Genomic DNA, 25,060 nt, shown 5'->3' on the forward strand with positions numbered 1-25,060 from the left:
TACACAAACGGTTAGTTTTAGTGTATGGTTCAAGACATGTTTCCTTACTCTATATTTTTGGCTGGATAAACATGTCTATATAATGACTTAAGATGAGAACAATAAGTGATAGTTATTTTCAGTAATTTGTTTTACTTTTCAGATAAAAGTGTTATGTATTTATATTGGATGTTATTATTAGCTTTACAGCAATCAACCTTGATTAAATTCTTCATAATTTTACATTAATTAACATATTAGCTTTTACTCAAGGTAATTAGTGGGATGTCATCATTAACCAAGAATGTACATATTGTCCTATCACATTTTATATTTTATCATTGCTTGATATAAACTAGAGAAGCCATGTCCAACTGTCACTCACAAATTAACAGTAAATGTTGCCTGTGTATTTCCAGCTAATTTATCAAATGAAATTGAAATAATTTTTCTCTCTATATTTGAGTTCAAATTGCCACTTGCATAACAAATACTTTCCTTTAACCAAAGAAGTACCTGAGCAGAAATGTCAAACCAATAGATGTAATAAGATTAATTCTCATCAGCCTATTGAAATCTAGTTAATAGATTACATAAGCTAAAGGTGGTGATAATTATTGTTCTATAAAATAGTTAACAAGTTACTTCCATGAAGTATTACAGAGATCTAATAATAACTTTCAGCCAATATCATGGAATGATTGCCAGTAACTGAAAATCAATATTCCAATATATACTGGTATATTGTATTAATCTATACCTGTGCACTTTGTGTTCTCTGGAATGATTTACGATTTGTATCTTCATTTGATAGATTGGCGCTTGTTGAACTATTCATCTGCAATAAAAATAATTTGGTCTTACACTAATTGGAAAATATGTAATATAAGATATAAAAAAAAAGATTTAATACTAAACTAACTGTAAACCATGCAATATTATAATAATTGTAAACAATATAGTATCACAATAATTGTAAACAATATAGTATCACAAAAATTGTAAACAATATAGTATCACAATAATTGTGAACAATATAATATAATATCACAATAAATGTAAAAATATCACAATAAATATATCACAATAATTGTAAACAATATAATATCACAATAAATGTAAACAAATCACAATAATTGTAAACAATGTCATATCACAATAATTGTAAACAATATATATATATATATAACACTTTGTTTCACATATTTTCAGTGTATATCAATGGTAGCTGACACAATAAAGGCCTGACTGGTAAGAATTTTGAAAGTTTGAATATCACATCACCAATGGAATCTACTCAAAGAAATTAAATAGAAGGCTACTATTTACAATAAATGCATTTAGTAACTGAATATAGCTATCATTTACCTTTTTCTTGAGCCAGTTGACAGCCCACTGCCATTTAGTAGGTGTTTGTAGAAGATAATCTTTGGTAACAGTACAATTAGTTGTTAAACTAACTAAAAACTTTATACATCGATATGATCGAATACTGTCAGATACATGGTTAAGGCGTATAACAGCTGAAAAAAAAAGAAGTAATAATATGCATAGAATTATGGCATGTTGTGCTTTCAGTTACGGATTTTTATAACTGGTCTGAGAGAGAAATAAATTGAGAGTTGATGTTATTAATCATCCATTTTGCCATTCGCAATAGAGATATATCTTTGATACAAGAAAACAAAATGATAAGACTTACATATTAACCCTTCATATTTATTATCCTTCTCATCAACACAGCCATCAATAACCCACTTCAACCTTGTTAACTGTAGTGGATCTTCTATGATCTATAATACATAATATTTAAATATAATATCTAAAACAGGCGATTTCAAAGACTATTCACTGATACAAGTGTAATTAGAGTCAAGTATGAGAATTATATAAATACCAGAATGTTAAATCAGATGAAGAAATGTGTTAATGTTAACTGAGCGACCTGATAAAAGTGACTACCGAGACCACAAGCCTGTCAAAAATGATACATGGAAGCAAACAATTTGGAACAATTTGGTATTCTTTGAAAATATAACATAGAACTTCAGTAAAGGACTAGGTTAAATGTTTCCAAATGTTCCATTCACTAGAAAATATATTGGATGGCTCCATTAAGTGATGAAACTATATATAGTAGTAAATCTACTGGAACCATATTCCAATACTAAGATGTAAATCTACTGGAGTACCAGAGAGGTCCAACCAACCTCTCGACTACAGTGAATGTAAGGAAGGCTCATGAGGCCTGAGCCTTCAGTCTACCAAGCCTATAGCTAAATACGGCACTGTTGTGCACTATTATATTACTCAAAAACACACAAACAACCAACCACAGAAATACATCATACACAATACAACTTACCAGTAAATCAGTGAGTAATGAAAAGATTGGTTTTAATTCATTAGATGGTGAATTCATATAATGGGACTGAAATACAAATAGGCACAATCTCTTATCATTACAAACATTAATTAAATACAGGTGGTATTCATTCAGATAATACAGATAAGTATATGTTGTTTTCCTTAATAGAAAAATTCTGTTTCTTTCTTACTAGAAACACTTGTCTATCACTTAATTTTTTCCATGTTTCTTATATGATTGATATGCTTGATAGTCTTTACACTGATATTTTCCTAGTCTAATAAACCTTCGACAATATTTCAATCAGCTGATCAAACTATATTTTTTGTCATGGCCAATGTTTTCTAAATATCCCAATGGAAATATAGGCTACAAATATAACAAATAGTGACATATATTTAATTTGTACTTACCGCTAATTGTTTAATAACCATTAAACTAAACTTGGTGTTACAGAATGCACAATACAGTAACATATCAAATATCTGTTGTAGATTACCTGTACCTAGTTCACGTACAGCTTGTATAACCTGTAATATATAACGTATAGAATGAGTCAATAAATGGGGTTTAACGTCTTACTTTTCTGCACCTGCCTAGATTACGACATACAGTGTGCTATGAGGAACATTTTTCCTGAACAGCTATAGAATTCCTACTATGAAGGGTTATTTTATGTACATGTGTATGAGGGGCATTGGCTTTTTGTCCCATCCGAATGACTATGCATGGTCCTTGCCAGGTCATCATCAAGTAAAAAGCTTGTATGACCTGTACAGTTTGAATAACCTATAATTTCCAGTACAGCTTGTATAACTTGCAATATAATATCTACAACCTCTAGTGTAACTTAATCCTTGTGTTATATTGTGATGGTATCTAAATCATATCTCGAGCATTTCATTTTTCTTTTTGTCAAGAATGTATCTAAATAAATATAACAAAGGTATTCCTATACAAACATCTTACTGTCCTGACATAAACATGTAAACAGCACCAATTGTAATAAATTACATACAGTAGTATATAATATCAAGAGAACATGTAGACCTACTTACCTCTTTTAAATAACGTTCACTATCAGATCCAAAGATATATTTCTCCATTTCAGATGACATACGAAGAAATATTTTAGGTTGAACAGTTTGTGGCATCCTTGGTTTAAATTCTCCAAGTTCTGAAAATACATATAAGGATGCCCATTTAGATGAGAATATACATTAAGAATGGGGTATAATATTTCAAAGTGAAAGACAATATGAGGAAAGGGTGTTTGTATGAAAACAATCATTGTCTTATAGACAACTCTCTTAAAAACACAATACACATTTCATTTTAAGACTAATATTTCTTTTTTATGGTGACATGTAGTCATATCATTGTGGTCTGAATCCTTATGTTTAGGAAGACACAAGTTGTCTCCCTTATGCTGTAGTTCTTCTGCCTTTTTGAGTAATAAAAGAAAGATTGGAATTCTAACATGGAGAATGGTTCTTTTTCCTTTTCACCTACATGTGACTGTGTAATCCAACAGGATCCAAGGATCTGAATAAAAGTGAAATGTTTGTGAGGGGAATGGGCAGTGGCATTTCCTCCTACACTTCATCAATTCAAACAGTCAACAGTTGTTTTACACGCAGACCAATTCAAACACAGGTGTTCAACCTATATGATATAAGATATTTTGATCTATATGATAAGCAGATATTAAAAGTTGATAATAGTGAATAAACTACCTTCCGTTCTATAAGATGATACGTCACAGTTTAATATTATTGATGCTAGAGCTGAATGTAGACAACTAAATTCACGAGCTTGTATAGAACTCCATCTTCTACTAAAACAATCCTAGAAAAACAAAATAAAACATTCATCTTCAGTATTTAGATTATATCTGATAGAATCATTAAACAAAAACAGTGGTCCTGTGATTCGATTCTTCATTCAATCTATGTGTATTTAGGATGACTGTCAACTTTTGCATAAGATGATCATCTCATTAATAAATTGAATTGGTTTTATTATAATTTTTAAATCGTGTTGTTATATCCCTAATGTCATTTATCTTTAGGTCTATCAGAATGTAAATAAAACTGGGATACAAGTAAAGATGAATAATATGTTTTACCTGTTCTTCTCCATTGACATATGTAGCTGGATGACCCAATAAAAATGTTATTAATCTCTGAAAACCTTTATGTCCAAACATATGGGCACATGCTTTAGTTCCCTAGAAATAAAGAATAATATATTCAAATACAATAGGAACATTATATTAGACACTGGCTTAGAGAGAAAAAATGTAAAAATAATACTGTTTGTCTTAAATACCCTTTCCTACCTTTTTGCAAAGGACTGAGCTAATGAATGAATGAATGAATGAATGAGTGAAGGACTAACTTACCATTTGTATGTAGGCTAAGATAAGTTGAAAATATTGTACTGAGTTTTTAACATTATCAACAACATCTTTATTTAACATATGTAATAGTTGTTCTATTATAGGATCAAAACTCTTGTGTGTCTGAAATTAAATGATTAAATATATGAGAATACATGAAAATGATTACATATATAAGGAAATAATTTAAATACAAATACTTAATAATACTCAGTATTCACCAAATGAAATGGTCCAAGATGATTTGTGATATCTATCAATAATCAAAATGTCCTAGCTGTTGTGATTTAAAGATACATTATTTGATATTGGATAAAGAGCTGGCAGTTCTCACTATAATAGTTAAAAGCTAGATTATGTAAAGGGAATTTGCTGAAAATTTCAGTCAAATTGATCCACTCTGAACTGAGAATTCAGCAATTGAATTTTCAGCCTAGCCTCGATCATCATTACTAAAGTCGGTACCATAAAAAACATAGTCTCGATTATCCATTTCATGATTAAATCATGAATGAAAGTTGAGCAGGAAATCAGATCCTAATACCTGTAATCATGGCAGACTAGCGATGACATCAGGAGTTAATTATGGTCTGGATAAGTTAATTAATGTCTAATTAATAATTTAGATAACATTTCATGCCTAAATAAACACCTGCAATAGGCAGATTTAGCTCTTGCATAATGTATGTTTAAGTAATACTAACATCTGTGTAATGCTAGAAATGTTGCTGAACTATTTCCTCATTTGTGAAGATGACTACTCGAAACACATTATATTTGAACAGCATTTCAGAGATGAAGGTTTTTTTTTTTAAATAGTTATCAAATAAAATAATATAAGTAGGCTCCTATATATACTTACTGCTACACCACCATGGGTAAAAAAAGCTGTCATCAGTTTTTCTAATAATTCAGAAAACATTTTACGAATATCTCTATTTGGACATTCCAACAAAAATGGCCTGAAAAACGAACATATATTTTATTATATTGGTTTTGCTTAGATAGACTTAAACCTAAGTGAGTGACAAAAATATTTCACAAACCTATCTTATCTACAACACAGCATAAAACACTTGATGATATTTAACGCAGAGACTCCTGGAATGGATATCACAGGTCTCACAGTCCATTCTATTGACTTTCTGGAGTGAGATCTCGCCCGGATTCAGGAGAATCTTTGTCTGGGATTTTCTTTGGTTCCCGTTTAACTACACACAATGGAAATAATCTATTTCATGGACTGGACTGCCACTATCCTCTGATTTGGTAAACAATAATCTATTTTACTTACTTTATGAATTCTGACCCCTCTGTACTGCCAAAATATTCTACCAACCAAAAACAAGCTTCCTTACATAATTTGATTATTCTTTGTAACACGATTAACCATTGGTCAAGCTCAGTTCTAAAAACAATCAAAGAATAATGTTATAGTTGTAAATAAATACAGAACACAGTTATGACTTAGCGGACAGGATGGATAACAGTATTTACAATCTTCAGATTTCAATCACATAATCAAGACAATTGTCAAATCTTTGTTGAGAATCGAAGTTATATATTGATTGGTGGTACTGTATGTATTACTGTATGTTACACCATTTTGTTTGTTTCTCTAAACTTATGTTGATACTGTCATAAATAGTAATGCCACCTTTCATGGAAGAGTTCCCTCCCCTTTGTTCTTTATTGGAGTCTTCGGGAGTTATCTCCCATATGTGGAATCTTTGGTACTAGAGAGGTTGAATAAAACATGGCCAAACATGGCCTATCTTACATGTGGTTTTTAGATTCAATACATTTTAATCCATGCCATCCATGGTGAACCAGAGAACTACCCCCATAGAGCATGGTGGAGATGCCGGGTGTGAACCAGAGAACTACCCCCACAGAGCAATGCTGCTCAACATCGGATGATGATCTAACCATGGTTGGCAGTTTATCCACAGAATATGGACAAGAATGTATAGTTATAGTAATTAGTAAGAAGAAATGTACAATACTTACACTTCTTTCTGTCGTGTTCTAAGATATGTATGAAATAGAAAGCGTGTACCTAGTTGTATAGATTGAACACACATAGTACCATATTCAACTTGTTGATCATCCTGAAACTATACATATACATTAATAAATTATTATTTACTACAAATCTTATATAAGCTTCTCGATAACTTAAATAATATCTACAGTAAACTTCGCATAAGTCGGATCTAACTCTAAGTGGACTGACCAATTTTATCCGAGTTAAGCGTAGATCCCAGTTAGCCGAAGACCGAAATTCAATCTTAGCTCGATTAGAAATAAACAGCAAGAGTCAGAGAATAATTGATTCAAAGGCACATTTTAAGCTTTTGTTCGTATGTGCGAGTAGATAATTTCCGTTTTGGTGCGTGTAGATAACTTCTGTTTTGTCGCCATCTTTGAAAAATGTCCTAAATTTTCCTGGAAAGTGTCTCGTACAGCAGACAGCAGATTTGAGTCAAAATGATAGGGGAAAGTATTTTGGGCCTCTATGCATAGAATACCTAACCGCATTTTAGACCATCTGGACGAAACCGACGAAGGAAAAAAGCTGGAATTAGATGAATACACCGAACATTTTAATATGAGTTGAGCAAAGATTTGACTTTGGAAATCCAATTTACACGCAGAAATTTAATAAGAAAAACGAGCAGGATCAAAAGGTCCAAACGATTTTATCCAAGTTGAGCAAAAATCCGACTTATATACGAATCCGACTTATGCAAAGTTTAATGTATATATTATACAAACACACAACATAATTCTATGGAACATATAATTAATATAATTAGTTTATTATTGAATGATGTTCATAAGGTCTGTCAATGAGTCAAGTGGCATAGTGAATGGTTACGATTACAGTACGCTTATCATGGCCAAGTGTAAATGCAACTATTTAAACAATGACTGTAATATGATATAAGGCTATAAAAAAATTCAGACTTTAACATCACTATACATACACAACTATATAAATAAATGTACTATACAGAAAAATACTTACTATATTTTTAGCTACCAAGTTTCGTATAAATTTAAAATATTCCATATTATATACATCTCTATCTTTCACATACGTAACATTTTCAGCATGTATAACTTGTTGTATACTGGCCGGCATTTTATCTAAAAATATTCCTTTTCTTTCTCCTTTATGTACCAACTCTGTTAACTCCATTAAACTATCTGAATCTAAACTTCGCTTTCTACAAAATAATTTTAGAAACACGAAAGAAATTATTATCAACTGCCTTTAAAATTAAAGCCCTTTTTCGAGGGATTATATGAATACCTTGCATAATACTATACAGTCAGAGGTCAATCTCTGAAATGAATAGCAATTGAATGTAAATCAGTTTATATACATTCATATTACATTATTATATGCGTTGCGACTCATTTGTGTCAATTTCTAGGTCCCAAATATTAGCGATTTAGCTCCTTTAAATGATTTTTTGTAAAATTTGACGTCATCCTCCACAGGCGTTATAAGAGACACCAGTGTTGGGTAAAATGTTTTGTTGTGACTTTTTTTAATTCGATTGAATCAAACCTTGGAAATTATCAACCGTTGATGTTTGATTTTATATTATTAAATGTTTAATAATCAATCTGAGTAAATTCTAACATGGATTAAGATGTGAAAAGTTAGACATTGTCCCAAAAAAAGCACATTCAGTATCAAAGACTTTAAAGAGAGAGAGAGAGAAATGGGGTTTAACGTCCACTCAACACAACTAGGTCATTTCCGGACTAACATATGGTTTAATTTTATTTCAATAATTCGCTTGCGCATAGGGTTTTTTAGCAGTGGGAGGAAACCAGAGGACCCGGAGAAAACCCACGAGGTTGGACAGGCGACCCTACTCCTTGTCACGTACAACCGGGGATTCGAAACCACGCCAGTCGAATCAATGACAGATTTTATGATACAGCGCGCACACACTAACCATTCAGCCATCCAACCCCCCCAAAGACTTTCAGATCAGAGGAACAAAAATTATATTAACCACAAGGTGCAATTTTTTATGGATGACATTTCGATGAGAATACTCGTCAGTAATTGTGTATCTATAAAACTTGTACCTTGGGTTAATATGTTGAATTACAAAATGGCTATCAAAGAAAAATTACATCACAACAGGAATATATTTTTGTTTCCTGCTGTTCATTATTTACAGACACTGACATCAGAATATTATTCTAGGTAAGAAATCAGCTTACCCTCCTTCTGGTAAAACTCTCCGAGATATAATTCGACTGCGTTTAGCTGACCCTGGTGTTTTTAATTCATCCATTTTTTCATAAAATAACATATACCCATTCCAGTATCTCAATCTTTCTTCAGGATATGAATTTGCTATAAAATATCATATATAGTATTATTAGTGTAGAACACACAGCGTGCAAATTAACATTTCCAGAAGAGCACTTATAATAATGTTGGAGCTGACACTAGCAGGCCCACCTCCTAAAATCCAAATCATGGCTCTCAAATTAGTCTATACATCTTTATTACAGCTGTGACAACGGCCGGGTATGAGTATTTTAGTAATCCTTGATACCATTTCTCATTAATAAGAATAGTTTATATGGTTAACATTTTCAGCTTTATTTAAAAATGTTATGTCAAAAATTCTATCATAAGATGGATCTTCTTGTAAAAAAAACATTCAATGGCAGAATTAATTAACATATTTTGTCAGGGATTTTCAAATTTTCAATCATTTAATTTAACACTTTCAGTGGCGAGGGCCGATATCCAAAACTTGAATGGGAAAAACTAATCACATGCTTTTGATATAAACGTTGACATGTGACATATTGCTGAAATTCGATTGGGGAGCATTTTTCATCAAGATATTCCAGATTATCCATCAACCAAAATTTGCTTGTAGCACTGATAGGATTAAGAAAACACAGCTATAATGTTTGGCATATTAACAAATGGTAGTTTAAGAATGAGTATATAAACTTACATTGATCTATAACTTTAGGTTTATATGTTCCACCAAAACATTCTTGTTCTACTGTAATATCATCCATTATAATCTCTTCTACTATAGTATCATTATATTTAAACCATTTACCTTTATTAGGATTAGTTAATACAGTTCCCCTACAAATATATATAAACAGATAAAAAAATTTTCCTTTCAAAAAAATAAAGTGTCATGTATTCTAATATTAATTTGCCTTCTGTTGACTAAAGATTATGCAATTTAAGAGATTTTAATATGCTGTGTTTTCCTTGTGAAAAATAAGGCGATCAGGACACGTATTTTAACATCAATTTGCCTTATACAGACTAAAGATTATGAATCTTAGAACATTCTAATTTGCTCTAAATTACCAAACACACTCTGCCATTCATCATTTTAACAAACAATTCTGACCCCAACAGAACAAAATCTGTGCCAGAGTCACATTTGATAAAAAAAAGAGCATAAATAAGCATAAATAATAATTTACCTTCTATCTTTTATAAATGAATAATAATGACCAGCATTAGCTTGTCCGCTATGTACAACAATACCAACAAGTTCATAGTTGATCTGTTTAGGTTGTGAATCAAGACTTAATGATAATTCTATTGTATCACTTAGATTAATATCACCATTAATCTTTTCTCCTGTATCACTATCATCAGTCAGTTCACTCTCTTTTCTAGCCATACCTTCAGCAGTATATGGTTCCATGTCTAATATCCATGGAAACTGAAATGTGTTTATTGAATATATATAAATAATCTTTGTTAACTTTTGTCTGGATACTACCGGGTAACAAGACAGATTCTTTAATTATGTTGACTTCTTTGAATCCAATTCAAGTAACAAGCAGTTTTCTAAATACAAATTTGTTTTAATGTAGGACAGCTCAACATATTGGCTTTTGGATTAAACCTGAATACTAATTTAAAATCTTGAATTCCATTCCCCACAAACATACTAAAAACTCAATTTTATATTATTATGAACATTAAAGTTGCCTACCCGAAAGTAATCATCAAATTTTAAAGCTCTATTAGCTTCCCAATCATAACCAAATCTTTTTAACTGGATACATAACATAGAAGGTAACGTCTTTATACACATTCTCTTGATAGTATTTCTCTGAAAAATAAAACAAAGAGATAATAATAGATATATATATATACAAACGGAAAACCATAGATAAGTCTTAATCTTTTATCTACATCAATAAGGAACTTTCTATCACAGACGAAAAGACTTTGAGAAATTTGATTTCGATATATATTGTGATGAAGCTGAATCCAACACCTATAATCCTAGAGTAGTATTTAGCAATTAGGCACATAAAAAAAACATTTATACAGAACACAATCACTGGTTTATCATCAAATAGTACGATGTTTCGACAACTGTTATCAAATCTCTTATAAAATATATTGACTTTAATTACCTTTTCACCACATTTTTCACAGAAATAAGCATTCTCTCCCTCTAGTAACTCTCCTTTAACAAACTGATCAAGTGAATCTTGTAATGTATCATTCTTTACGGTCAGATTTAAAGCTATAAACGCTTCTTCTCTTTCATATCTGTCATAAAATAAATTAGACATTGAGAGAGAATACACAAACTAGGTCATTACAGGTTTAATTAGCTGATGAGTTAGCAGTAGTATAAATACATTATTTAGTAAATTTACAGCAAGGTGCAAATAATTTAACTGTGAATTATAACTGATAATCCTCAACAATGTAATCAATAAATAACTTGAAAAGATTACAAAATATATATTTCTTCTCACCTGTGAGGACAATCCTTACATATCTTTTGATCAGAGAATATTCCTTGAAATTTCTGTTTAAAAATCTCATCTTTACCAATTCTCTGAATAAAAAAAAATATTCAAATTTGGTGCACAATTCAAATGTTATTAAACAAAATAAACATACAACAATTATTGACAATCATTTACAACCTGCCCCTGTATACCAGAAACTGAGTAAAATTTGTTTCTATGAAAACAAGAATTGATTAAAACCAAGAAATTCCTCATTAGCAAATAAAAGGCACAACTACTACAACAGGTGGATGTGTGTACAAAAATCCATAAAGATTACTTGATACAGAACCAGGACTTACGGACGAGTGGACAGAGTCCATTTCGATATCCCCCCCGTAACTTTGTTTGGCACAAGATAATCAAACAACAAGTTTATTTTATAACTTTTATTACCTTCATATGTTCATCAACTTGATCAATCAAAGCCTGGAAGAAATCAAAAGCATCCTGCTGTTCTCGCACATTAATAGTTTGACCCCAGAGTTTAAACACCTGCCAGAACTTCTCGGGTTCATGATGCTGTAGTCTGCTCTCCATTAGATGTCCGAACACTTGCTGCATTTGATAAAATACTCTGTGGAGAAGAAATATATAAATATATTATACACATGTAACTAATGACCATTGAAGAACAAAAAAGATAGATAAGGCAAATAATAAAACTACACCACTAAAATACACTTCATAACTAATAAATGTATGAAATGAGGATTAACGTCCTACTTATCTGCACCAACTGGGCTAATGAAGACAGACATATGCCGTGCAGTGTGCTATGAGGGACATTTTGTCCAGATAGTGGGGTATCCTCCTACTCTTTGTTAAATTCAAAGGGTTCTTTCACATGCACGCCAACTTGTACACAGGACCATAGTTTTTAGTCCAATCCTAAAAAATCCAAACAAACTTTCTCGACCAACACCAGGAACCTATTGGTTATTGAGTCAGCACCTTATTCACTGAGCCACCGTGACTACCTCGATATTATTGAATATCAAATATCAAAACCAGAACTAAGACAGTCATTTAGAAACACGATCCTCTATCCGAGAACCAGTATATTATCTTGTAAAGATTGATGTACATACGTTTCTTCTTGTGGATCATCTTGATCTATAGCTAATACAGCTTCAGGTACACCTGGTGTCATATATAACTGTTGTATAACACTATTCATATAACATGTAGCTCCAGCATTCTTTAATCCTACATAACCACAACTAGCACGACCATCTACTGGTGGCATATACTACAATAATAAATACAGAAGTTGATTAATTCTCTACCTTTCTGATTGATCTAATTAAACATATTTCTCTACCTTTTTGGTTTATCTAATAATACAAATTTCAAATACAGGAAGAACTTATTTAGTACTTATTCGGCCTTCTTTTTAATCTAATTACAATATTTCTAATACAGGGAGAACTTATTTAGTACTTTCTCTGTCTTTTCCTTAATCTCATCACAATACACATATATTAAATAACCTTCCTATACTAAATCAATTACAAAAGACAGATATTAACAAATATCTAATATGACAACAAGTCAGTTCTACATTTTTAATCTTACAATTTGGATGATATTCAAATGCCACCATGAAGTCCTCTAAAAACATGTAACATTTTTGTTTATTTGGTGCAATGTCTATTTTCTGTCTTGTCCGCAGGTTTATCTTGTAGATTTGTGTTTTGCGTGTAGTGTCGATATGGGATCATTAAATCTCTAATTTATAGTTAATCCTATAATATATAGAAATACTTACATCCCATTCATTAGCACCGATATTATTAGGTTGATGATGCATCTGTATTAATTCTTTACAAATCTGTTGTAAATTAACTAAACAATCATCAGCTAATTCTGTTAATAATTCATAGGCTGCTACTCGTGATTCAGTATTAGAACATCTACAACAACAATCAGATTTTATCTTAAAAGTATATGAAACAAAGAAATGGAGGTGTCTGGCTTGCACTGATGTTATAAATATTATCCATTTTCTGTAGAATGCTAATAAGAATGACTCTTTGCATATGACTTTAAGTCTAATGATGAATTCTAGAGTCCTTAAACAAGGCACCATCCTTTCCCAGTTTTTTAAAACTAACCAGATATAATCACAGCTGGATATATTGTTCCAAGTAAAATATTATAGCATGAAAATTTTGAAACAATCAATGACTGTTCCAAACAAAATATATTTTAAAACAACCACATTTTACTATCCTTTAAAAAACCCAACCAACAAGGATGGAGAGAGAGAGAGAGAGAGAGAGAGAGAGAGAGAGAGAGAGAGTTTAATGTCCACTCAACACAAACTATGCCACCCAGGGACCAACATATGGTTCAACCTTATTTTAATAATTTGCTTACGCGTGGGGGTCTTTAGCAGTGGGAGGAAACCAGAGGACCCAGAGAAAACCCACGAAGTTGGACAGGCGACCCTACTCCTTGTCATATAGAACAGGGGAATCGAAACCACACCAGTTGACTCACTGACAGACCTTATGATACAGCGTGCACGTGCTAACCATTCAGCCATTCTCCCCCCCCCCCCCAAACAAGGATTGTTTGATTAAGTGTACTTTATTCTTCATATAAATATTATACTTACTTAGGATTAAATTCAGCTAGATTATAATCTACTTTTGATTGATTGACACTATCCAACATCAACTTAGATGCAGGAAATAAAAACTCATGTAATAAATCTCTCACTAATTCACTACCTATAATATAAAAATACATATATCAATAGATATGGTAGAAAACCTATTATTGAATTACATAAACAGGTTTTTCAATTGGTGGTGATATCTTACATATGTTTCAAGCTTCAAAGCAAATTCTAACTCATGAATGAACAATTTTCAACAAAATAGTCTTATTGATTATATAGATGATAATGAATATCTTCTGAAACTGATATATAGCCATTTGAGGGATTTGAATCTTTACAAACTACAATATTGTGAAAGTTGGATCTCTAAAAGGGATATCAGTATAAAAATGGTTCTAATTCGTTCAGCAATTACAAAGATGTGATGAATTGCGAATTTAGCAACATTTGGCATCTTTCGTAGACAATACAAACAAGCTAGAGTCGCAAATGGGTGTTGGTTAAAATCTTTTGATGGGCCTCTTTTTAATCCAATTTAATCCAAGCTAGGAGATTATCTACCGTTTATATTTTGGTTTTGTCTTTTTAATAAGAAGATAAATTTGAGTGGATTAGGCCGTGAAACATTAGATTTTGACTAAAAATGGCAAATGATTATCTGTGGTTTTAATTACAAAAAGAGAGTGTATTTTGTTTTAGGTGGTATATATGGTTGTTTTTAAATTGTTTATTAAGATTTCTTACCCATTTCAATCTTGTTGACTTGTTCACAAGTAAATAGAGTTTTTATTAGTTTAAGATGACCAGCTAGTAGTGTATTATCAGTTATATTTAACTCAACATGTCGTGATGGTACAAAATTACTCAACCATCCTAATTCATCTTCTAACATAGATACAACATCTATCTGTAATTTCTTCTGTTGATGAACTGAAGCAATAAATTAAACATGTATTATAATACATGGACATCAATAAATAAACAAATATTATAGCCCATGGACATCACTAAAATGTACAAATATAATAGCACATGGACATCAATAAAATATACAAATATCATAACACATGGACATCAATAAAATATACAAAAATTATAACACATGGACATGAAACAAAATATACAAACATTTTAATACAAGCCATTACATTCTTTATGAATGTTTTTTATATGTGCTTCATTAAATAATAACAGGAGTGTTTATTTTAAAATAGTACATGATTTTTGGGAAGAGAAATTGAATAAAGGATATTTTTCACTGTTTCCTTTATTTCTACTCTCTATCAATAGATAATAGACAAAAGGTTATTTTGGGACTAACACGTGGTATAATGTCTTCTTATCAATCTATCTGTGAGTGTAGGGTTCTTAAGCAGTGGGAATAACCAAGAAAAAAACAATACTACTGGTGGATTCTTCCCATGCATACCCCATAAACAGGTAATAGTAATGACTTACCTGAAAGGTGATCTAAAAGTTGACATCTTAAATCAAAATACTGTGAACACTGGGTGAGAAGCCTAAATTAATAATAAAAATATTTTCTTATTTTCAGAATGATTTGGTTTATTTTACATAAATAGATTGAAGGAGATAAAGATGTTTAGGGAGAGAGAGAGAAAAATGGGGTTTAACGTCCACTCGATACAAACTAGGTCATTTCGGAACTTACATCTGGATCAATTTTATTTTAATAATTCGCATGCGCGTAGGGTTCTTTAGCAGTGGGAGTAAACAGGGGAACCCGGAGAAAACCCACAGGGCTGGAACCTACTCCTTGTCACGTACAAGCTGGAAATCTAACCCATGCCACTTGACTCAATGACAGACCTTATGATCCAATGGGCACACATTAACCATTTTTTCCAGGTCTTGATATATTAAAAGCCACTCAACAAATGTTTGAGAAGGGCAAGTAATTTTAGTTTTTAAATTATTCACCCCCCCACCCAAAAAATAGAAAGCAATATTTTTATAGGTATTTCAGATAAACATATGTATCACTAGAAAAGCAAAATGAAATCAAATTTAAAATCAGCTTACTTTTGACTGGAACCTCGTGTATTTGAAGATGTCACCCAGAAAGGGAGGTAAGCCTTGAGTAATAACTGTAGTACAAATTGATGTGGTGTTTGTAAATTTGTGTCTCTAGGTACTATTATTTCTATTTGACTTAGATCATATAAACGTTTTAATGCTGCCTTACGAATTAAAACTTGTGGACATCCAACAAGTATATCAATTACAAAATCACTAACACAGGGTAAGGAATAAAAGGATGCTGAAAGAAAATAAATCAAATCAATTGTTAAATAATCAAATGACAGTTTAAAACTAATAGATTGTAATATCTAGAAAATCAACCAATATCGGATATTAGGCAATCTAAAAGAAAACTGCATGTTTCTTTGAACAGCTGCCACTAAGAAATACTACTAGATGGTACATTTCATCAGTATTTTAGAAAATAGAAATATAGGTGAATGGCACATTTTATTTTTTTGATGTGGCCTTGATTGAGATTATACAAAATATAGCAGATTTTTCTTTTGTGTTGCTTTATACTACAGTCTATATATAAAGTTGCAATTTCAACAATACAGAATCATAAATGAATAATCAATCTTCTCCACCTACAGAAACATATGTTAAAATACTAACAATTTCAAACAATACATAAATTTCATTGACTTCCATGGACAGGACATACACTGCATAGTTTTCTGTAAAGAGTTATCCTCGATGGTTACTGATTACCGGTATATTAACTATATTTAACCTCAAAGTTTTCAGTCAAGAGTTATCCTCGATGGTTACTGATTATATTAACTATATTTAACAACCTCAAAGTTTTCAGTGAAGAGTTATCCTCGATGGTTACTGATTACATTAACTATATTTAACAACCTCAAAGTTTTCAGTCAAGAGTTATGCTCGATGGTTACTGATTACATTAACTATATTTAACAACCTCAAAGTTTTCAGTCAAGAGTTATCCTCAATGGTTACTGATTACATTAACTATGTTTTACAACCTTAAAGTTTTCAGTCAAGAGTTATCCTCAATAGTTACTGATTATATTAACTATGTTTTACAACCTTAAAGTTAATAACTTTTTCAGCCAACACTGTGATTAAACCCAGGATCTCCCGGTTAGTTAGCCAGCTCCTAACTCATTGCACCAACATGGTTTCCATAAAAATCAGTATGGCTGAAGCCCTAGCATAGCATTCCATAAAGAATAATTGAATACCTTTATAGTTAAATCAATTAATGAATCTTGACTGAAACCTACTGTGGTATATGGCAATATTACTTACATATTAATTCACTTCGTAGTTTTAAACAGGCTGTTAATATTTCTAGTGCCTCTTGAGCTATATGTACATCTTTAGTAGGTATAGATATTTGATGTGAACATACACCAGCATGTAAACTCTGACAATCACTATCACTATTAGTACTAGCTGTACTACCTATAAAAAAAATAGCTCTGAATATCTATCACTGTATAATCAGATAGTACAGCATCTAGTCAGCAAATTAACGAAGTAATTGTAAATGAACTAACACACATCCTTACCAGATCCATTGTTTTTACATACAGTCAAATAGTACATTATCTCTAGTAGTAGTAATCCAATTTATGATCAGTGAAGTCTATGTTAAATTCCAAAGATTGAACACACATACTAGCCAAACTCATCATTATAAACAGTCAATGGTATTTTCAAACATGATTTCAAATTTAAAATGTTTAATTTCTTGGCTAAAGTGCTTCTGCTGCTGTCTCTTAATGTAAAAGTCATCCATAAGTTTAAAGAACCATGTAATTACAAACCTGAGCTGCTTTGACGACTTCTGTGTCCACAGCTGTACGATTCTCGGCTTTCTCTGATTGGCTGAGAAAAACTAAGCAGGTGAAGTCTCCCTGCAGCAGCTGCCCATGTGACTCTCATAAAACATGAAACTGTTTTAGTAAATTCTTTTTCTCCAAGTGTCTAAATAAAAGATATTTGTTTAGATATTTATAAAAATAAATAGCACCTTTTCACTATAGCTAAATATTAAAAAAAATAAAAGTGAACTGCATTAAAACTAAAATATTTCGCCATAATACTGGAAATGTTTTAGAACCTCAATTCTAGAGGTCAGCTTAGATCTAAAGAGTGTCTATCTATAATACATTTGAATCGACTGTATATAATTTATACAGGTCTAACTTTAACATTGATGTATATTCTGGACATAAAGAGAGAGATAGAGAAATGGGGTTTAATGTCCACTCGACAAAAACTAGGTCATTTCGGTACTAACACATGGTTCAATTTTATTTCTATAATTCGCTTGCGCGTATGGGTATCTGAACGACTAGACACTATACCTGTACTACTGACAAGGGAACACCATTCTGGAATATTCTGAGGAACTTTCTTTGGCAACGCTGTGACTTAATACAGGACCTCCTGGTTAGTGAGGCAGCATCATGCTCATTGAGCCAACATGGCTTTCGTAAAAATCAGTAGTATACTATTCCATAAAGAATAATTGAATCATTTTTATAGTTAATATTACAACAAGAACTGTGGGTACTTTGTGATCTTACCTGTATTGCTTGACTACCAGCAGATTGAACTTTATTTACTAAACTTGATCCATGAGCTGGTGATGTGGTTGCTAGGGAAGCTGCACCTGATTCATCATCATTTCCTATTTGTGGAATACTTTCACCAGTCACAGTTTGACCACATAATAAATACCTAGTAAATGCAATAAATGGGATTTATCATATATAATTCGACATTGTACATATATTATACACCCAAACCAGAAGGAAGCAAATTAATATAAGCCTACTTGGCTTGTTTTTGTATCCTATTATTTACGCTTTTTAGATTGTATAATATTCTCGAAATAAATACTGTTTAAACCAATAAATTTCTTTTAGTCAGTCAAATATAATTTTTCAATGGGAGAGAGTTAAATCCTCAACTGATAGTCACTATCTTGTGTTCCTAAATAACTCTACTATTTCAGTCTACCCAGCTGTAAACATGTTTCACTGCTGTTGTATACAATTAGTATGTCACAAAGAAAATTAAAATCAAAAATAGCTACAAATATAAATACTGGTAATAATGGTTGACTTCCATTGTAATAATTATCATATTATAACTATTACACGTGTACAACCATGTATATCTGAACTAGAGACAGCATCTCATTAGCTAGAAATATGGTTTACCAGAAAAAAAACCCCAGCTAAAGCAAAGACATCCAGGCTAACTCATTGTCAACAAATCCCACATGACAGATTTTAAAAAATGCATTTTTAACTCTATCCCAAGTTTTAACAGTCCCAAGATAATTCCTTGATATATGCGCACAAATTCCTGAATTTCAACCAAATGAATAATCCCTGTGAATTTAAAAGAAAATGTGATCAGATGGCGGTAGAATGTGACGACGGTATACACCCATTTTAAATGAGAACATATCAAAACCTTCATGTTTATCATTATTGAAGTGTTCTAATGAATTATAAAGATATATTGATATATAAACATATATTTACCTAGCCATTTGTAAACATATAGAATAACACCCTTGTCGTATTTCATAATTAATATCAGTTGGTAAGGACTCGGGTTGTAATACACTAACAACTAATGTTAAACCTTCAGCCAGTAAAAAATCTTCACAGAATGTTTTAGCACTAACTCTACTACTTGCATCTTCAGTTGTCGGCATTAGTTTACCACTTAATACCTGTAAAGAATATCATCGTCTCTAATAATTCAAATAAAAAATATCTCCACCCACTCCCGTAAATAATATCATCTTCTCTAATAATTCAAATAAAAATATATCTCCCCCCACTCCCGTAAATAATACCATCTTCTCTAGATATTCATCTTCTAGATGTATACTGTATAGTATAAATTTGTAATATACATATATATATTTATAATAATAGTATAATGACAAGAAAATCTTAAATAAAATTCATGTAGTTGTGTCTTAGATGATTTAATAACATGAATATTTATGAATTGTTAAATAATTGGAAAATGAAACGGGGTTTCACGTCCCACTTTTCTGCACCGACGGGCATACAAATTCCAACTCAGAAGGGTACAAAGGACCAGTGTCAAGCCGAAACCAATCCTGAAAATCCACAGGAACTTTCTCGACAAAGTGCCTTACTAACCTAGCTACCGCCACCCTCTTTAAATGCGTGTAGTGTGATGAGATTCGTACATACCTCTAGGTTATATAATACTCTAAATGCAGACATATCGAGAGCACTGGAATCAAATAATGATTTTAGAGTTTCTTTAGGTGACAATCTTGGACTGGCTGTGGGATTAGCAGACTTTTTCGGACTATTCTTGATTCCTGTTACATCATCATTTGATGTAGAAGATTTCATACTCTGTAAAAAAAAAATATAACCAAATTAAAGATAACTAAAAGTATAAAAACATTTTTCTTAAATTACACATTTTACATGTAAAATATCTCAACTTAACGAGATAAACAAAACAAATAAAAAATATTCCTAAAATAAATTCACATTTAGGCCATATAAAAAAAATATTCTGGTTCTCAGATAATGCCAAATCCCACGACACAGAAAAATAAAACCTGTCCCATTAATTACAGCACATAAATATGTTTACAGGGATTAAAGGAAAAAACTCTATAAAGAAATTTGAATGAAACTGATATTGACAATAATAATCATAGATTTCTATAAATAACATGATGAGATAAATGTAGTGTCCTTGATATATGATTTTAATACGATGTCATTTAGAACGTAATGAAGATATGATAAAATATAAACACAAAAATTAAAAAAAAAACTCCTGCTTCATATGTTTGAAAAGTATTGTCTGAGAACCAGAATATTTATTTTGTACGGCCTTATGATGAAATAACACTAAATGCCAACAAGAAAATCCTTCTTAGAGTTTAACTTCAGCATAATCCTGGTAAAAATCCAGATATTCAAATTAGCGTAGATAAACAAGCACATAATTAAGGTTCAATATTTAACTGTACAATAATATAACACACTATTTCATACTTTTTGTCCAAGAGAATCTAAGGCTTCTGATACAGCTGGGTCAGTTGGTATTAACATCAGTAAATTTTGCACTCGTTTTGTAATCCTAGTAAAAAGAAAGAGAGAACATACATAAAGAAAGGAAGAGGGATAATTCACCTATTTGCAGTTGGGGGCTTCAGAAACGGAAGGAAACTAAAATAAAGACCCGGAAACTGTCTGCATAACATGGTTATTGAACCTGCCTGTATATAATCTGCATGATATAAATAATACCTTTTTGCCCTTTATATAAGTATAGTTTAAGAAATTCATCTTACTTTGATTCATCAAGCTCTGTTAATCTATATAACATATCAAACACCTGGCCACCTATAGCCATAACAACACCAGGTAACATCTTCTCCTGTATAATATATACATCTTTTAATATCTATTTAAACTCACAAGTTAAACATTTTACGATAAACAAAACCAATATGAAAAGGTCTAAGTTGAAAAGGTATTAATATAATATAATGAAATTAAATGAAATGGGGTTTAACATCCTACTGTTCTGCTCAGACTGGGCTAATGAAGATGGGCATGCACCATGCAGTGTGCTATGAGGGAAATTTGGCCAGGACAGTAATGCCACGGGTTACTTTCAATTTGAATTACAACTGTTAACTGTTCTTTAATGTGCATTACAATGGATTTTTTCGTTCTCATCCGATTGACTAGACACTGTTCATTGTTAGACCCACGTCCTGCAACACTGACAAGGGGAAACCAATGCCAGAAAATTCAGAGGAACTTTCTAGGATCTGGGATAATTGGAACATTTGGTTTTGGGTATTTGGTTTAAGGGTTAAAAGATATAAATACATGTATTATATCTACTGCTCAGCTTGGACGTTAATGGTATCATTTTACTATTTTAAACATCCTAGGCTGAATTTTATTCAATTTTTACCAAATTGGAGGCATATTTTATAGGAAGATTGAAAATTACCTGTTCTAAATCATAAATCTGTTTAGAAGCTGGTTGTGTTGTGACCTAAAATTAAATAATATTTATAAAATGTCATCAATACATGTTACAAAATGAGAATTTGTTCGTCTTTCAACTTTTAGGGTGTTGCCATATCTACGTCCTGCGCCTTTTAAATGCTGATTAAGAAAACCATATTTGAGTCATTCTCAAAACGGATTAGTTCTTAAACTGACTGCCGAAATCGACTAAATCTCAACCTTAACATCAAAAACTGGCAGACAACAGACAGGGGTGATGATATAATAAAACAACAAACATATATGAATATAGACACATATAATAGTAAACCAACAACATCTATGTACGCTATAAATATTAATAAGCACCAATCTCATATAGCAACAAATTGAATAAAACAAAACACCAACATTATAAGTTTGAGATTCCATATTCATTTGGATGAATCATCAGCATAACAAAGACTATTTTCATTTGAGAGAGACAGATGGGGTTTAACATCCACTAGACAAAAACTAGATCATTTCGGGACTAACGTATGATTCAATTTTATTTCAATATTACGCTAGCATGTAGAAACCATTAGCTGTGGGAGGAAATCCAGAGGGGAAAACCCACAAGGTTCGACAGGTGACCCTACCTTGTCACGTACAAGTTTGAAATTTAAACCCCACCACTTGACACATTGACAAACTTTATGTAATAACCTAAAGTGTAAAAGTTAAACCATTCGATCACCCAACTCCCACTTTTTCATAAAATAATGAGCAAATATGTACATCTGACAATGCATCAATACATATGTAAATCATGTGGCAACTCAGGATTCTGTTTGTCTGTCTGTACAGGATTTGCGGCTACAATGGGCCGGTTTGATTTGTCCACCGATACGCGAGCCGGTTTGTACATGGCGTACACTGGTCAGGTTACCGTATTAAAGCAAATCAAGTGACCCTACTGATAAACAATACCGGGTCGGATAATATTACAATATTAAACCGGTTACAAGGCATGTTTTAATCAAAAGCAGTATTCTTGAAAGTATGACTATCAGTAAGTGACCGCAAAATAAGCAGAAAATTATTATTAGTAATATTACCGAGAAAAAATAAATGATATATGAACATCTGGTTTCACAAAGCTCCAATTCAACTTTAAAATATTTGGTTTAATTTTAACGCTTTAAAATGAGTGTTTTATGGTATTCCTAAATAACGTGAATTTTATCTCGTTGACACGTTCACCATCTTGCGCCAATGATCACAGCTGCCGCTAAAAGTGGCGCATTCGGCGTACTCCACATCCAAACTTTTGTCGACTTCCGGTTAAATCAAGTCACCTCGCCGCGGAAACTGCTGAACTGTAGTCAGCCGGTATGCGGCGGTATGGACAAATCAAGCAGGGCCAATAGGGCTGTCCCGAGGCTGAAATTTGGTGTATGTATAGGGGTAGCTCAGACTGGGGAGTAGTATAAGCCTTCCGGTTTATGGTCATACCCGTGCCACACCGTGTCAATCACTAGTATTCCATATAACATGAAACATTAAACGTAAAAGCAAGAAAAAAACAAAAACAAAGACAGTTAAAAAAAAATATATATACAGATGGTATATGAATCCATAAATTGCTAGACACTTTCAACTTTTTGTTATCTGCTTGCCGTCAGCCCTGAACTTCAGAGGCTGGTGTATTTATAAGTTATATTAGTATTATTCTGTAATAACATGGTTTCATGAAAGATTGAGACACTATAATATCAGTGCTTTTTCTTGGCAACTACTAAAGAAATTTAGAATTAAAATTAATTAGAATTTAGAATAATAATAAAATAAGACATGTGAATATAATATTTGTTTCTTATCAATAGTAATATTCCATTTGAAAAGTTGAACTAAACTGTGTTTTAAGTTTTAAGCATCTTTTGACAAGAAGCAGAGCAAATCAAAGAAAAAATATAAAGCTTTAATCCCGGTAAGTATATTACTATAAATAATATACAATATACAACATTTACCTGAGATGATTTACTACTTTCTTGTGTTGGCTTGCAAGAAAAAGCAAATAAATATGGCATGAAAATTAGAATTTCAACTTAAAGATGCATTATGTATAAAATTTAGATAAAGATCTGACGGTTCTCACCATAATAGAAATGAAATGAAATGGAGTTTAACGTCCTACTGTTCTGCTCCTAACCTGGGCTAATGAAGACGAGCATACGCCATACAGTGTGCTATGAGGGAAATTTTGCCCAGACAGCGGCACTACGGCCTACTCTTATAACGAATTCCAAATGCCAAGGGATCTTTTACGTGCACGCCAATGTGTACACGGGACCTCGGTTTTTCGTCCCTCCGTCTTGCATCACTGACAAGGGGGAACCACGCCGGAAAATCTGGATGAACTTTCTCGGCCAATGCAGGGATCGAACACCCGACCTCCAGGCTAGCGAGCTAGCGTCTTACCCACTTAGCCACGTGATCCCCTCACCATAATAGTTAAAATAGTTAATAAAAAGGAAAAATGTTGAAATTTCGGTCAAATTACTTCATTCTAAGAAGTTATTGCCATTTAAAGAACAATGTAGTCTTGATTGTCATTGCTATCAATGCTACGATAATAAACACAATCTTAATCATTTTTAAATAAATTGAAAAAAAAAAAAGCATCCGATGGTCCAGAGTGTTGATTATGGGCTTGGCATGTGAATAAATGTTTAATTAATGATTTATAATAATATTTGAGGCCAAACGAATGATGTGCATTAGGCAGATTTAGC

The 25,060-nt window shown here is 31.9% G+C and overlaps 1 protein-coding gene across 3 annotated transcripts in view; it reads right to left on the reverse strand.

The window, feature by feature from the left end:
* Positions 1 to 25,060, reverse strand: part of LOC126817728 (ubiquitin carboxyl-terminal hydrolase 24) — a 51,364-nt gene that overhangs the window by 4,413 nt on the left and 21,891 nt on the right. For 2 of the 3 annotated variants that reach the window (XM_050544850.2, XM_050544849.2), the window contains exons 26-60: positions 24,296 to 24,325; positions 22,282 to 22,326; positions 21,608 to 21,693; positions 21,309 to 21,393; positions 20,481 to 20,651; positions 19,791 to 19,984; positions 18,822 to 18,975; positions 18,057 to 18,216; positions 17,536 to 17,691; positions 16,258 to 16,495; positions 15,673 to 15,734; positions 14,959 to 15,144; positions 14,209 to 14,323; positions 13,357 to 13,501; positions 12,677 to 12,837; positions 11,982 to 12,162; positions 11,550 to 11,632; positions 11,199 to 11,337; positions 10,769 to 10,888; positions 10,248 to 10,492; positions 9,755 to 9,894; positions 9,000 to 9,135; positions 7,780 to 7,981; positions 6,759 to 6,865; positions 6,043 to 6,156; positions 5,611 to 5,710; positions 4,752 to 4,871; positions 4,476 to 4,577; positions 4,084 to 4,195; positions 3,406 to 3,524; positions 2,761 to 2,877; positions 2,345 to 2,410; positions 1,682 to 1,772; positions 1,348 to 1,502; positions 740 to 817 (exon numbers count right to left, since the gene is read on the reverse strand). In XM_050544850.2, coding sequence (XP_050400807.1) covers positions 740 to 817; positions 1,348 to 1,502; positions 1,682 to 1,772; positions 2,345 to 2,410; positions 2,761 to 2,877; positions 3,406 to 3,524; positions 4,084 to 4,195; positions 4,476 to 4,577; positions 4,752 to 4,871; positions 5,611 to 5,710; positions 6,043 to 6,156; positions 6,759 to 6,865; positions 7,780 to 7,981; positions 9,000 to 9,135; positions 9,755 to 9,894; positions 10,248 to 10,492; positions 10,769 to 10,888; positions 11,199 to 11,337; positions 11,550 to 11,632; positions 11,982 to 12,162; positions 12,677 to 12,837; positions 13,357 to 13,501; positions 14,209 to 14,323; positions 14,959 to 15,144; positions 15,673 to 15,734; positions 16,258 to 16,495; positions 17,536 to 17,691; positions 18,057 to 18,216; positions 18,822 to 18,975; positions 19,791 to 19,984; positions 20,481 to 20,651; positions 21,309 to 21,393; positions 21,608 to 21,693; positions 22,282 to 22,326; positions 24,296 to 24,325 — 4,515 coding nt within the window. The remainder of the gene's footprint in view (positions 1 to 739; positions 818 to 1,347; positions 1,503 to 1,681; positions 1,773 to 2,344; positions 2,411 to 2,760; positions 2,878 to 3,405; positions 3,525 to 4,083; positions 4,196 to 4,475; positions 4,578 to 4,751; positions 4,872 to 5,610; positions 5,711 to 6,042; positions 6,157 to 6,758; positions 6,866 to 7,779; positions 7,982 to 8,999; positions 9,136 to 9,754; positions 9,895 to 10,247; positions 10,493 to 10,768; positions 10,889 to 11,198; positions 11,338 to 11,549; positions 11,633 to 11,981; positions 12,163 to 12,676; positions 12,838 to 13,356; positions 13,502 to 14,208; positions 14,324 to 14,958; positions 15,145 to 15,672; positions 15,735 to 16,257; positions 16,496 to 17,535; positions 17,692 to 18,056; positions 18,217 to 18,821; positions 18,976 to 19,790; positions 19,985 to 20,480; positions 20,652 to 21,308; positions 21,394 to 21,607; positions 21,694 to 22,281; positions 22,327 to 24,295; positions 24,326 to 25,060) is intronic. The other variant, XM_050544851.2, reaches the window with a different exon arrangement.

Source organism: Patella vulgata, chromosome 4 (genome assembly GCF_932274485.2).
Source record: "Patella vulgata chromosome 4, xgPatVulg1.2, whole genome shotgun sequence".
Taxonomy (NCBI): Eukaryota; Metazoa; Mollusca; class Gastropoda; family Patellidae; genus Patella; species Patella vulgata.